This window comes from Erithacus rubecula (genome assembly GCF_903797595.1).
Source record: "Erithacus rubecula genome assembly, chromosome: 12".
Classification (NCBI taxonomy): Eukaryota; Metazoa; Chordata; class Aves; order Passeriformes; family Muscicapidae; genus Erithacus; species Erithacus rubecula.
The window spans coordinates 5,341,563-5,355,440 of record NC_136664.1 but is presented as its reverse complement, the minus strand read 5'-3'; the positions used below and the strand labels follow the sequence as shown (position 1 = coordinate 5,355,440).

The window sequence follows — 13,878 nt, the reverse complement described above, 5'->3', positions numbered from 1 at the left end:
CCCTCTCATTTACAGTGGTGAAAAACAAGTAAAAAAAATGCAATGCGGGCAAAACCCTATCCAGGGTGTTCCTCAGGGAAGTAAGGGGAGCATCAAACTTAAAATGAAGGTCCTGTAGTGCTCCTTCAGAAACCTATTCCTACAGCCCATGCACCATCAAAAACTCCTCTTAGTTCCATTTAATGTACAGGCTAGAGCACCAATTACATCCTTCCCATCCTCACTTAAATTTTGAATAACAAATCTATTACTTAAATTTATTTTCAAAATTAACAAATAAATCTATTATTTGAATTAATTATTTACATTTCTTTTAGAAGATAAAAAGTAAATCTATCATTTAAACAAGCTTAATTCCATGAAGTAATAAAATTCAGCTGTTTCTTACAGCACTTAACCGTTGATCAAAGCGTGGCAGGCTGTATGGCAGCCTGTGTTCTTAACTAAAATAGGAGGTTTCATAAAAAAATTCACACAGAAATCTGTCATTGCAATCTTGGTGCTCATTTAACCCACTTAGTATTTTTATAGTCAAGGTCAATAAAAGTCAGATTCCACAGAAAAAAAAAAAATGAAGTGCCTGTTTGAGTTTAGCAGGGAAGGGGTTTGAAAGTTTTAATTCCCACATTTTCATTAGCGGCATATTTTTTAGTCAATGTTGACAGATTGAATGAACGTGAATTTCCAGAGGAAAGCAGTGCTGTGAATTAAACTCTATTGTAATTTGTAAGTACTGAAGTCATCTAACACAGACCCATGATTTTCATCAAGATCTGAGGGAGATCTTCAGAAGCCCCATCCTTAATCCCCGTAGCTGATGTCTGAACGCTAGCATTTGAAGAAAAAGAAAGCAAACATTTGCAAAGGATTATATATGAGGTGTGGGACACGGGAGAGCTGCCTGGCTGACAATAGTACAAAGCACCATCATCATTGCAAGTGGTTCTTGTAGGCACCTGAAACCAGCCTCACCCCAAAGCCCAGGAAACTGCACCACAGCCTGTCACAGCTCCCCGGGGCTGAGCAAAAAGCACCATCGTAGCAGCAGAAAACAAAGCAGTGAAATTACCACCCCTGCTGAAATATGGCAAATTGCTAAAGAAAAGGAAAACATACCTTCTATTTTTGACCTCACGTAACAGGGATTTTCACATCACCGTTGTAGAGGATTCTCTCGGGTACCTAATTTAGTAAATATATTAAAATAAACTATTATTAAAAGGAATATTTAACGTCATAAAGCCTGTCTGTTGTGCCACTATGGTACAGAATAGGACCTTTTATATGCAAATCCAAAATTAAATTTAGAAAGTCTCTCATACTGTTTATTAGCTCTGACTGAGTGAAGAATAAATGAACACAATTTGAAGTGAAACATTTCTAGCTCACATATCTCAGATTTACTTCACATTAATAACAGGAGATTCTTACTGACAAATTATCTTAAAATCATGTATTTTTGCCTCACTAGTGAATATCAGTTTCTAAGGTCTGAAAGTGTAGCTTTCTGTATTTCTTTCTTAATGATTGTTATTAGCTGCACTAATGTAATTGGCAAAATAATAATCAAATTTTGTACACACTCCATTATTTTCAAGACAGTAGTTTAATAACAAAAGCAGAGCTGTCATTTCCCCCTGCAGTTATTCACACTGTACAAATTCATCCTGTCAACACATATTTAAAATCTAATTAAAAAAAAAATTCAACATAGAGTGAATCTTGTGAGATAAGTCAGTGAGTCAATCCACATTTCTTAAATATGGATATTTTGTTGTGTCCCTTACAATCAACTTTCTCTCCCCGAGTGTGCATGCACAGGCATACACAGATATTCCCTATGAAGTGCCTGCAGGAATGCCTGAGCTCCATGCATTTATTGTAACCGTGCAGCCTCATCAGAGCAAGAATAAACCACAAGCCTGATCGACTTGAATCAAAAAAAAAAAGGTAAGACAAACTATAGGCACTTTTCCAGCATTTTGATTCCAGATTAGCTCTGCAGCTCTGGAAACAAAAGTGGGCAGCACATTTAGAGGCAGCTGAATGATCCTTGTCCCACATCCCACCCAAAGGTCCCCACTCAAAAAAAACCCTCTTTGAAAAGAGCCCACATGCCACTGAAAGGCTGCTGCCTTTCTGTTTTGTTTTGTTTTCTTTCAGGTTTGGAGTTTTTTTGCTTTTTGCTTTTTGGTGGTTTTTTTTGAGAAAGGGGATGATGCTTCCATAAATGCAATACTTGGCACCTGGCCCGGGATCTCTAAAGCAAATGACTCCTGTGGACCTCTGGTGTCATTTTCCTCAGGACGACCTCTCCTTTCATGCCAATCGGTTAATTCATCCTGTTATTAATGCAGGGGGCTGAGAGGAACAGGTACTCAAGCCTCACACCTGGGGAGCATCTAGAAAATGATGTGGGCAGCCTGATTTTAATCTTGGCTCTGGCTATGCCTGCCCTGAACCCACACCCATTCCCAGCACAGCAGACCTGGGACAGGAGGCACCAACCCTCTTCCACCAACAAGGTGCATTGCTTCACTTAGCAGCTTTATTTAACTATCAGTTTATTAATAAGGAAAGAGTCAAAGACAGTAAGAGAGCGTGAAGGCAACCAGAGACACTAAGCAGATTTATTAATTTAAGAAGCTTGATCACTTTCCTTCATTTTATCTGACAGAGTTGGTGTAAGACAGTTATACTTCAATAAGTTCTCTACACTATACTGTGCTATTTTAAAAGGATTTCACAATAAAGGAAGCTGAAAGACTGTGCACAGTCTGGAGACCGTATCTGGTGTGACATGAATATAGTATTTTAACCAGATTTAATCTTACAGTATTCCCTCCTCTACAATGACTTTGCAGGAGGAAACCCTACGGAAAGGAAAATCTGTTCATCCCACACCACAGAACACTGAATCGCATTGCAGACTCCAGCAGCTCTTCCTACATATTAAAATGCTTTCATCAGGGAGTTTGGAAGCAGTTAAGTAGGGGGGAAGGGGTGGGAAAAGAAAAAACATGCTATGTCTTTTTTGGTTCAATTTTGGGCTCATTTTGATTGTCACGGCTTTCAGTGCTTGAGGGAGCAGAGGCTGTTTGCAGTGGAGACACCTCAGCTTTAGAAGACAATACCAACACCCTGATTCCATCCCCTTCAGCAGTGCCATCCCCCTGCCAAGGCCTTGGCAAGAAGTTTTGTTTCAAAATTGGAGAAGCAGAGCTCAGGCTGCAGGAAAGGGAGTCTGCCTGCTTTCTTACAGAAAAGGGCTTTAAGCTTAATCATATACACATTCCGAGGCACATCCACACAGACTTGTGAAACAGCCTCGGCAAACGCCGTTCCCGTACTTCAGATTCTTTAAAAGCCATGAAATGTAAATCCTGCCTGCTCCCATTCTTGCTCCCTGCAGAGAACTCGAGGCCTGATCCAAAAAGTCATTTAAAAAGCTCCCTTTGATTGCTGTTGGGTTTAGATTTGTCTCTGTGTGTGCATAGGTATGAAGGAAAAAGAAAGAAAGGAAAGGGGGAGAAAATGTCAAGAATAAAAAAAGAAAAAAGGAATGAATAGAAAAAGGAAAGCAAAAATAAGAGAGAAAAAGAAAAAAGGAGATAAAAAAGGGAAAAAGATAATTAGGGAGAGGACAAAGGAAAAGGAAAAGGACAGAGAAAAAGAAAAGAAAAGAAAAGAAAAGAAAAGAAAAGAAAAGAAAAGAAAAGAAAAGAAAAGAAAAGAAAAGAAAAGAAAAGAAAAGAAAAGAAAAGAAAAGAAAAGAAAAGAAAAGAAAAGAAAAGAAAGAAAAGAAAAGAAAAGAAAAGAAATTGGAAATACTGTGACCAAAGCCGAGGGCAGTGCTCTGAGGACATACCTAGGGCCGGTGGCCCGCGGGAGCCGCAGGGTGACAAGCGGAGCTGCGCTCTGGGTGCGCGGCCAGACGGATCCTGAGTCCCGCCCCGACTCCCCTTTTGTGGCAGGGATGGGATTTAGAGAGAAACAAACAAGAAACAAACAGCGGATGCGGTGCTCACCTTCCCGCCCTCCCGGGCGGCGGGGCCTGTGCCCCGCACCTGTGTGTGAGGCGCGGCCCGGGCCGGGCGGGCCCTGCAGACCCGGGGCTGGCTGTGCCGGGACAGGGACAGGGACAGGGACAGGGACAGGGACAGGGACAGGGACAGGGACAGGGACAGGGACAGGGACAGGGGCTGTGCCCGAGGGCAGAGATTGCGGCGGAGACAGGGCTGTGTCCGGGCCGGGGGCTGTGCTAGGGACAAAGGGCTGCGCCGGACAGAGTTGTGCTGAGGGCCGGGGGCTGTGCCCGGGATCTGGGGCCGTGCCGGGCCCGGGCTTTGTGCCCGGCGTGCCCCCGGCCGGGCTCTGGCAGCCCCCGAGGGGCCGCGGTGCCGTGAGCGACGAGAGGCTGCCCCCCTGCACAGACAGCGCGGGCCGGGCCGGTCAGGGGCTGCTGGAAGCCGGGATGTGACAATCCGTGCCAGAACCTCCCCAGTGCTGCTGCTCCCCCAGCCGAGGCAGGTGCCGGGCAGACATGCAAAGGCGCTGAGCTCTGCCGACACCCGCTGTCCCCACACCCTGCAGCCTTTCGGGGACACCCCGATTTAGTGCAAACCCCAAGGACTGAGGGTCAGCGAGACGCCAGAGCCGTCAGCGTCTGTGATGTATCAGGACAAACTGCGGCAACATTGCTCAGGACTGTGGGTCTTTATGAATTAAAAATTGAGAGCAGCACCCAGGGACACTCCATGCTTTACCCCCGCTGGAAACTTGAGGACACTGCTCGATTTTTTTACTGGGGATTTTTTTTTCTGCATGGATGAGAAACACCACTTCTAGCAAACTTCTGCTCTTGCTTTGAATCCTTCCATGTAAGACGTCGTATTGAGATGCATTACAAAACAATGACATTTATTAATTTAAAAAAAATAGAAAATCATGTCATGAAATCCACGGGGCTTCAAAATAAGCAAGGAGAGAGGCAGGGCAAGTTCTGTCCTTGTCACTCACGGCACCACGATTGCAGGTCTGCACACTTCACTGTGTGTCGCAAGTGACACAGTTTTAAAAGCCAGAATTTGGAGGGGAAAAAAAGTGGGTGCAGCAATAGTGAACGAAAATGATCATTTCAGAGAGCACTGAATACAGGCAGCGTGCATCGAGGGCACTGAGATGTTGTCACACTGTGCCGGGTCAACCCGATATGGTGATAGATAGCTCGGGATGGAGCTGCCTGTCTGCCAACTACAGCCTCGCAGATCCCTGGCCTTTTGCTTTTCACTTGAAAAGTTAAGTCACATCCTGGACTATTTTTGCATTGTGTTGGCTTAGAGCTCACAAATCTGAATGCACTCAGCCCTCAGAGTGACAAATGTTATTCTCGGTCCTCCCCCGCAATTTCAGGCAGTCAAGAATTAGATGCAGCAGAGTGTACAGTATTTTAATCTATTGATTTGTACCTGCTGTGCCCAAAAAAATTCGTTAGAGGAGCCTTAAAATTATGAAGTGGTTCAGTGCTCAGCTCCCTCCCGAAAAGATGAGTTCCTTCTTGGCCGTTCACCTCTGCCACGTTCTGGGGTGTGCTACATCATGTTATTCCTACCGAGACCTGCACTTAAAACAGAGATCTGAAACATTTGGTTACTCTCTGTGTGTGTGTGTGTGTGTGTGTGTGTGTGTGTACAAGCAGGATTGGTTTTTGTCAGAGCTGAGCAAACAAAATCTATCCCACTCTCCATAGCTGCCCCTGGAATGCCCGAGCCTCATGGCAGCCGCTCACAACACAGCGGTTTGGAAAGAGGGAGGGAAAAAATGTATTAAAAACTCCTTAATTCCTAAATTGAAGTACGTAGGATTTTTTTTTTTTTTTCCTGCATGAAATTTTAAATTCAGCCATCTGAACAGGTGTCAGAAACAGTGGGTCCATTTAGCTCCTCTGATGATCGGAGTAATAAATATAGAGGATTTCCTTTCAACACAGCACATGCTGAAATGACACCAATGTAGTTCTGGCATCTGAGCAGATAATTCTGATATATGCATCATTTCCTCCCTAAATCCAGGAAGCAGCTACACTCTCTATCTGATATTAGTATATTATGTCAAATAGAAATTGGTATTAAAATTATGAATGATTCTAGATCAAGAACTTCCTACACATTACGCAGAGGGAGGGGGAGGAAACAGCTGCACAAAAGCTTTCGGAAGGGAAAAGAAAAAAATTGCTGGGAAAGTTCATTTTTTAAACTAAAAATTTGCTGCCATGTTTCGCGTGGGGGGAGTTTTCAAATGACATTTTGATTCAGCGGTGGTGTTTTTGTTTTAAAAGGGTGAAGAAGACTTTCTAATAAATAGAAGACCCACTCAGTTTGCAAACGGGCACTTCTCGCCACATCCTTAGGGAGAAATAGTTAAAGAAATAAATATGCACTGGTGTGGCTGGGGTGTTTCCCTCCCTTCTCCTGTCTTTTTTTTAGGATTCAGTCCAGGATGACATTTTTTCAAGCAGGGAAAATGCTGTAGCAAAACCAAAAAAATCCTCTCAGCCTCTGCTCAGCAGAAGCCTGGATGCTGGGCAGGAGAGGTTGTGTTTCATTTTAGGGGGTGGAAATAAAAACCACTTAGGGGCAAGGTGGGCTGGGGAGGGAGGAGGGAGCTGAGCCTCAGTGCACACGTTTCCCAGCCAGCAAAGGGCTGCTGTCCGTGCACGTATCTCCCAGCACCAGTCACATGAAAGTTCTTTGTAATGCAGTTAATAAATGGGAAGGCACTATAGCACTATGGGAAAAATAGGATGCTGTTAGTGATGGGCAGATTAAGACCATGCACACCTTTTGACACCCAGTTGCCTGGCTCAGGCAGCATTCCACCTGCTTTTACCTGTGGGAGAACAGTGGGATCCTGCTCCCCTTTGAAATCCCCAGGGATTGCACCTCTGAGTTCAATGGGAGCAGGATTGAGGCCAGAGTCAAGCAAGGGGTGATTAATGAATGTAGGTTATTCAGAGCAGAGCGGTTCCAATTAGTCCTCAGCAAGCAGTCCTGCGGCAAAGGTGGGCGCTCCCCTGCAATGACTCATACAGAGAACCCCAATAGTCACTTTGCTTCAGTGAATATTAAAATGTGTGCCTATTCTTTTTCCCCTTCAGTTGGCCAGTTGGTGTGTTTCAAGCTGAAATTCAAGTGCAGCCTAAGGAAGGTTATGTTTTTTTTTGTTTTGTTTTGTTTTTTGTTTTTTTAATTTGCAAAGCAAGATTGTCATCACAATGCCAATGTGGAAGAAAGCTTTTCTCCCCTCTCAGGTCGGGGGTGTGATGGGAATTTTCCTTTTGTCACCCTATTCTAGGAAGTCTGTTTCTAGGAAGGTTTTCTCTTATCTCTCAAATCATTCAAATAGGATGTTTGGTTTATTTCCTCTGTGAAAGAAGATACTTCAGGGAGGCAGCAGTGCTCTCCTCGCTCTTCACTACTCCGTCAATTCACAGTACTTTTGAAATCCTATTGCCTGCTCCTAACTTTGCTTGCAAAGAAGCCTGAAGTGACAGCGGGGTGTGAGGATGAGACTGGACCAGAAGTGGTTCTGCTCTGAGCAGCTTGGGGTTCTGTGCTCCCTTGGGGGCTGCAGCACCACTTCAGTGGGGGCTCTGCTGATGGCAGGTCTTGTCCCTTCCCTTCCTTGCTCTCAGCAAGGGCAGCAGCAAAGCTTCTAAATGAGTCCCTGCAATAACACCTGGGCATTGGTAAAAGCTCACTCAGGGAAGAGAAGGTAGGAGACAAAATAACAAGCAGCCTTGTCTTTATGAGAGGAGATAAATCCCAGCTTGGCCAATAGCAACCAGTTTACCCACAGATTACACATTAACCAGAAAATGGAACTCAAATTAACCAGAATCTGGAGCTTGAACCATTACTCAAACCCTGGTGTAACAGCAGGTCAGATGCCAAAGGGCAGGTTGGTGCCCTGGCACTGGGGAGGGGTGAGACACAGCATCGGCTTCAGAGACCAAGCCACTGCTGTCACCACCAGAGAGGCTGGTGTCCATCCCCGCCAAAGGGACCTCAGCAGGAGCAGAGTGACCTCCAGCACCAGCCACTGCCCACTGGCACAGGCTATCAGGGGTGCAGGTGCTGCAGGGGGGCTCCAGAGCCACACCTTGACCTTGCAGCTTGACCCTGGACCAGCTGGGCAGAGGGAAGGCAACAAGTCCTGTCCCTTCAGGGCCACCAGCACCCGGGAGGGATGACCTTACTGCTGAGAGGAGTTGCACCAGCAGCAGGGGGGAAAAACACAAAGGAGAAAAAAAAAATAATTCCGTTTATGAGCCTAGGTCTGGAGATAAACCCCCCATACCAGAGAGGCTGGAGCATCCTTTGGAGAGGCCTCTGCCTCTCACAGAAAATGGACAGATAATCCCATTCAGAGAGCAGGACAGCACTCTGCTGACAGACACTGGAGGCTCTCAGGGAAAGGTGGCTCTAAACTAACTGGGCCAAGTGTTTGAGGAGCCTCTCAAAGTTGAAATGCCCTTTGACATGGGGAACTGCAGTGAAGAGGGGCTCAGAGACCTGAATGTTTCTAGCACATTAACCTTTGGGATTGATTGTTTAGAACAAATAACTCTCAAAAGTTGGAGGAAGTCCTTTGGATATTTTTTTTCTCCACTCCTCAGTTCTCTCTGGACTTTCTAAGGCCTGTAGCAAAAGAAAAAACAACAAAGCAAAACAAAAAAAAACCCAAACCAAAACAAAAAAAAAAATCCACAGGGTAAACAAAAGAAAAAAGAAGGGTAAAAAAGCAAAGAAAAGAAAAAAAGGAGGCAGTATGGACCAAAATGAAATCTTTCAATCTAGCTTGAAGTGGCTCTGCGATAAGCCAAGCCTGATGCAGTGTCATCTCTTACTAGAGACAGGCATGCTTAGCTGGGATCAGATAATAAGAGGATGTGAAGTCTTCTCTTTAACTTCACTCCATCATAAAACAATCAAAATACAGGGCCATATCATGTCATCAGGTTTTTACGCAGACCTCCCCTTTGAGATCTCCTAGAACTCGGTGGGATGATCTGAGTCACTGAAACTGCCCTCACTGCACTACTGAGAAGTCAGAAGCAGCACCTGAAAGCTCACGGTTTTTTTGTTTTTTTGTTTTTTTCATCTACCTGAAAGAGAACTCGAGTCCTAGCGGGTGACAATTTCCCGTTTTACACGCAGCTATCCTTTTCCTCCTCCCCTGCTGAACATTTCTGAGTCCAGCTCGTGGGTCAGCATCGCCCCTTCGGCAGGCAGCTCGCAGTTATGGAACTTTGAACTACAGACTAAGAAACTGAGTACGGAATCAAAAAAATGCAGTTTATTATTGTAGATTATTCTCTCTTTCGATATAACCATAGAGTTGAAAATGAAAGAAAAGCACATAGGAACATCACACGTGGTTAGTTAGTAACTCAAGATATAAAACAATTTTGCACAGCAAAATATGTAAAAGAAAAAGTAACTGACAAGATTTTTTTATATTTATTGTGGTAAGATTTACTTTCCATTTTTTTTTTTTTTTAAAAGACAGGATATCAGTCCCTGAAAATAAAATTTACTGATTATTGCCTTTAAAACTGTGGAATTTTTGAAGTTACAGAAAATCCAGTTCTGCACCACAATACAACTGTAAAAAAATCTGCATCATTTTAAAACTGTGCAGTAATGCCATCTTTATAACTGCATAAATTGTATTAGCGTTCTAAACAGGTTCATAATTTTTTTTTGTTGTTTTTGTATTATATGCTTGCAGGTTATATCTTAGTGCAATTCAGTCCCAAATACTTCAATTTTGAAAAAAAAAAAAAAAAAAAACCAACCCATACATTTTTAATGTAAAATACCCCTATAGATATAAACAGGGGTGCCTCCCCCTTTTAATACTTTGGTTTTCAAATACAGTCAGTGGTATAGCAAGGACTACATATACCCAACTTATATTTAAGTTGCAAGCACATGCTGCATAAACTACTTTTTAAAACAGTCCCGTTGCAAATTCTACCCCCCTTTACATCACGACAGTAAACAATTTAGTGCATCAATCTTTAAAAAAAAAAATCTACATCTAAACAGACCTAACTCTTTCGAATTTATCTATAACATTCCTTTATCTGTAGCATACATTTTAACTGGGCTAACAGATGACAGAAACTAGAATTAAATTATAAACTAGGAACCCAGAGCATTCCACATTTGACAATGACCAAACACAAAAGGAAAAAAAAAAAAATGGGGCAGATCACTTAAAATTAATTTTAGACTGTTTTTAGGCAACAGCATGGTTTCAATGTCCCCCCAAGTGGGATGTAAATTTTGTTTTTTAACATCTTTCCGAAGTTCTTTCTGAGTTTTTGCTTTTTTGATTTTTTTTTTTAATTTTTTTTTTGCCACATTAGGTTACCAAAATCCATTCTGGCAGGTTTTTTGAGAGGGAATGCTTCAGTGCATTTAAAAGGAAGTCTGAAGTTTTGAGTAACTCAAAGCAGTTTTAGAGCAGATGCAAACTTTAATGGGAGGAAGAGGAGGAGGAAGATCAAAGGTTGCACTTTTTTGCTTTCAACCCAAAAAAGTGATGAGGCAATAAAACAAAAGGATGAATGCCATGCCATAATAGTCTCCAAAAGTCCATTTCCAAGCAAAAGAAAAAAAAAATAATTATACCATACATGACCAGCATGCAGGGTTTTTTATTAATATAATGTCTCTTTTTCATAGTCTTTTGAAACAGTTATAGTTCATTGTTGCTAAGACAAAATAGCAAGCGTAATGCATGAGATGAGTATGGGATTCTAATGGCAGACTAAAGTCTCACGTTTGGCAGATTAAGGCCAAAACTCACATGAACACACCGAAGGTTGATGCAGGCTTGATTTTGGCAGGTTGATCTAGGCATATCTCTAGTTTTGCACAACAACGCTAAAAACTGATGGAACTCAGCAAGCTGGAGTCTAAAATTTTCACATTGGATTTTTTTTTTGTGTGTTTTGTTTAGTTTTAAATTTTTTTTTAGTTTTATTTTTCTTTTTGCAAAGCTCAAATCTCATATGAAGAACTCAGGATGGCAAAAAAAAATCTGACTTTTTGGACACAGCAAGCTCAAAAGAAAAAAAACCTCATGAACTTAAAAATATATATATATATAATGTGGATGGCAGGTTTCAAAGAAGAACAAGCTTCATATGAAGAACTGAGTTGGTGGCGAGTTGAATCTTTCAAATTAAAAAAAACAAAACCACAACAGCAAGCCCCCACAAAAAAATAAAAATAATAATAATAATAATAATAATAAACAGAAAGGAAACTCATGTAGAACTTTAGATTGGCCAACACGGAGCCAGCCCACCTTAAAAAGAAAAAAAAAACAAAAACAAAAACCAACCCAAAAAACAACTTTGTTTTAAAATTGTTTTGAGTTTTTTTTTTTTTTTTTTTTTTTTTAAAAAGGTAATAGAAGGTGGCAAGCGGGGTTGTGGCTCTAGCAAAGCCCCCAACAACAACTCACACGGAGAACTTTTAGTTAAGGTGGCAAGGCTGTGGGAACTCACATGAAAAACTCTGGAGAGGAAGGGTTGTCGCTGCTGGATCCGTTTTCTCTGAAGCCATTGCTGACCAGCTTCTCGTACTTTTCCTTGTAGGCGTCCCTCTCCCGGACCAGCCTGGAGATCTCCTGCTTTAGGTGCTCCACTTGCTGCAGCAGCTGGTTCTTCTCCGACTCCAGGACGTGCCGCTGCTGGACCCTCTTGAAGCGGCAGGACTGGGCATAGCCCCTGTTTTTGAGGGTCCTCCTCTTCTGCTTCAGCCGGATCACCTCTTCCTTGCTGACGCCCCGCAGCTGCCGGTTCAGCTCCCGCACCGACATGGTCACCAGCTGCTCGTCGGAGAAGCGGTCGTCGAAGTGGAGGCCGCCGCCGCCGCCGCCGCCGTGGTGCGGGTGGTGCAGCCCCCCGGCGCCGCCGCCGCCGCCGCCGCCGCCGGAGCCGGAGCCGGCGGCCGAGGAGGCGGAGGAGGGCGGCGCGCTGCCCGGCGCCGCGGCGTGGGGGTGCCCGCCGCCGCCGCCGCCGCCGCCGCCGCCGCCGTGGTGCGGGTGGTGGTGGTGGTGGTGGTAGTGGGGCGCGCCGCCCTGCGCCGCCGCCGCGGCGATCACCGCCGACACCACGGCGGCCGCCGAGCCCATCTCCTCGGCCGGCACGGAGCCGCCGGCGGCCGCGGCCAGCTGCTGCCCTCTAGCATAGCCATCGAAGGCGCCGGGCAGCGGGTGGTGGCTGCTGTTGATCAGCGCCTCCACCGCGTCCTCGGGGCTGAAGCCCAGCGCCTCCGGGTTGAGCTGCTGCGGGTACCCCGTCATCCAGTAGTAGTCTTCCAGGTGGGTCTTCTGGTCGGAGCCGGAGCCGGGGCTGGGCGCCGAGAAGCTGGGGGACGGGGGCACGGAGCTGCAGGGCGTGCTCATCGGGGTGGAGGAGAGCGATCCCCCGGCGATCAGGCGGCCGCACTGGCTGATAATGCGATCGGTCTCCACCGGCTCCTTTTTCACTTCAAACTTCATCAGATCGAAGTCATTAACATATTCCATGGCCAGGGGACTGGTGGGCAGGTCGGAGCTGCTCATCGCCAGCTCTGATGCCATCCTTTTGCTGCCGAGAGTCCTCCAGAAAGGGTGCGCTCCGGGAGCGAGGGGGCTGCTCTGAGTCGCCACCGGGTGAGCCAGCTTGATTTTTGGCGAGCTCCGCTCCGCTCTCCTGCTCTGCCTCCGCTCCGGTCCGCCCCGGCGGCTCCTCTCCCGCTCCGCGTTATCCCTCGCAGAGGCTCCGCTGATGCATCAGAGCGCGGGGCTCTCGCTATTCGCCTTTTGCATAGAGGGTTTTTTTTTTTTTTCCTCCTCTCTCCCTCCCTTCTCTCTCTCTCCTCTCGCTCTCTTTCGCAGCTCGCGAACCGCAGCTGGAAGTGTTAGCTGGTGTTGTTGCGAGTAAATTTGTTGTTGTTGTTGTTGTTTTGTTTTGTTATTTTTAACACTTCATGGTGCCTTTCCTCTGGACTCTCTCGTGCAAAGTGCTGAGCGAGGAGAGAGGTTCATCGGGGGAGGGAGGAGGGAAAGAGAGCGAAGGCAAAAAAAATAAAAAATCAAAGTCTGTATCGCAACCAAAATAATAATAATAAGAGTTAAAAAAAAAAAAAAGAGAGAGAGAGAGAGGAAGAAAAAAAAAAAAAACAACTCGGCCTCAAAGCTACAGCAAGAAGATGAAAAATATTTAAAGGTTTGATCCGGCAGGAGAGTTTAAAGCATTGCGGAGTTTTATAGCGCCCGTGACGTCAGGCGGGACACGGGCTCCGGGCCGGGCCAATGGGCGCGCGCCGCCCGGCCTCATTAGCATAGGAGTCTAGCGACAGGGAAACTTTGCGGGCTGTCAGTCAGGGCTCAGCTGACTGTCAGCGCCCGCTTAACCCCCTCCTGGCCGCCGGCACCGCGCCCGGGCTCGGCTCGGCCCGGCCCGGCCCGGCCCGGCCCCCGGCGGCCGCACCGCACCGCACCGTGCGCGCCCGAGCCGAGCGCTCTGCCCGGCGGAGTGCCCGGGAGCTGATCCTGAGCCCGGCCCGGCACCCAGAGCGCGGGGGAGCTCGGTGCGGCCGGGAGCAGGGAGGGGGAGCGCCGGAGCGGTACCGCGGGGGAGCGGGCAGCGCGGGGGCAGCGCGGGGCTCCGCCGTGCCTGGCGCGGGTACCTGCGGGCGGCCCTGGGCCGGTCCCGGCCGCGGGTCATCGCTCCGCACCCCCGCAGCGCCCCGCTCACTTATTGATTATTTTGTGACGGGGATGGGGCATCGATCCCTCCATCCCCTCCGCCCG

The 13,878-nt window shown here is 46.2% G+C and overlaps 1 protein-coding gene across 4 annotated transcripts in view; it reads right to left on the bottom strand.

Moving 5' to 3' along the window:
- The window catches only part of MAF (MAF bZIP transcription factor), a 184,064-nt gene extending 170,629 nt beyond the window's left edge, over positions 1-13,435 (bottom strand). For 3 of the 4 annotated variants that reach the window (XM_079316335.1, XM_079316336.1, XM_079316334.1), the window contains exons 1-2: positions 11,585-13,435; positions 1,117-1,182 (exon numbers count right to left, since the gene is read on the bottom strand). In XM_079316335.1, coding sequence (XP_079172461.1) covers positions 1,149-1,182; positions 11,585-12,663 — 1,113 coding nt within the window. In that variant the 5' untranslated portion in view covers positions 12,664-13,435 and the 3' untranslated portion in view covers positions 1,117-1,148. The remainder of the gene's footprint in view (positions 1-1,116; positions 1,183-11,584) is intronic. The other variant, XM_079316333.1, reaches the window with a different exon arrangement.
- Between the last annotated feature and the right edge of the window lie 443 nt (positions 13,436-13,878).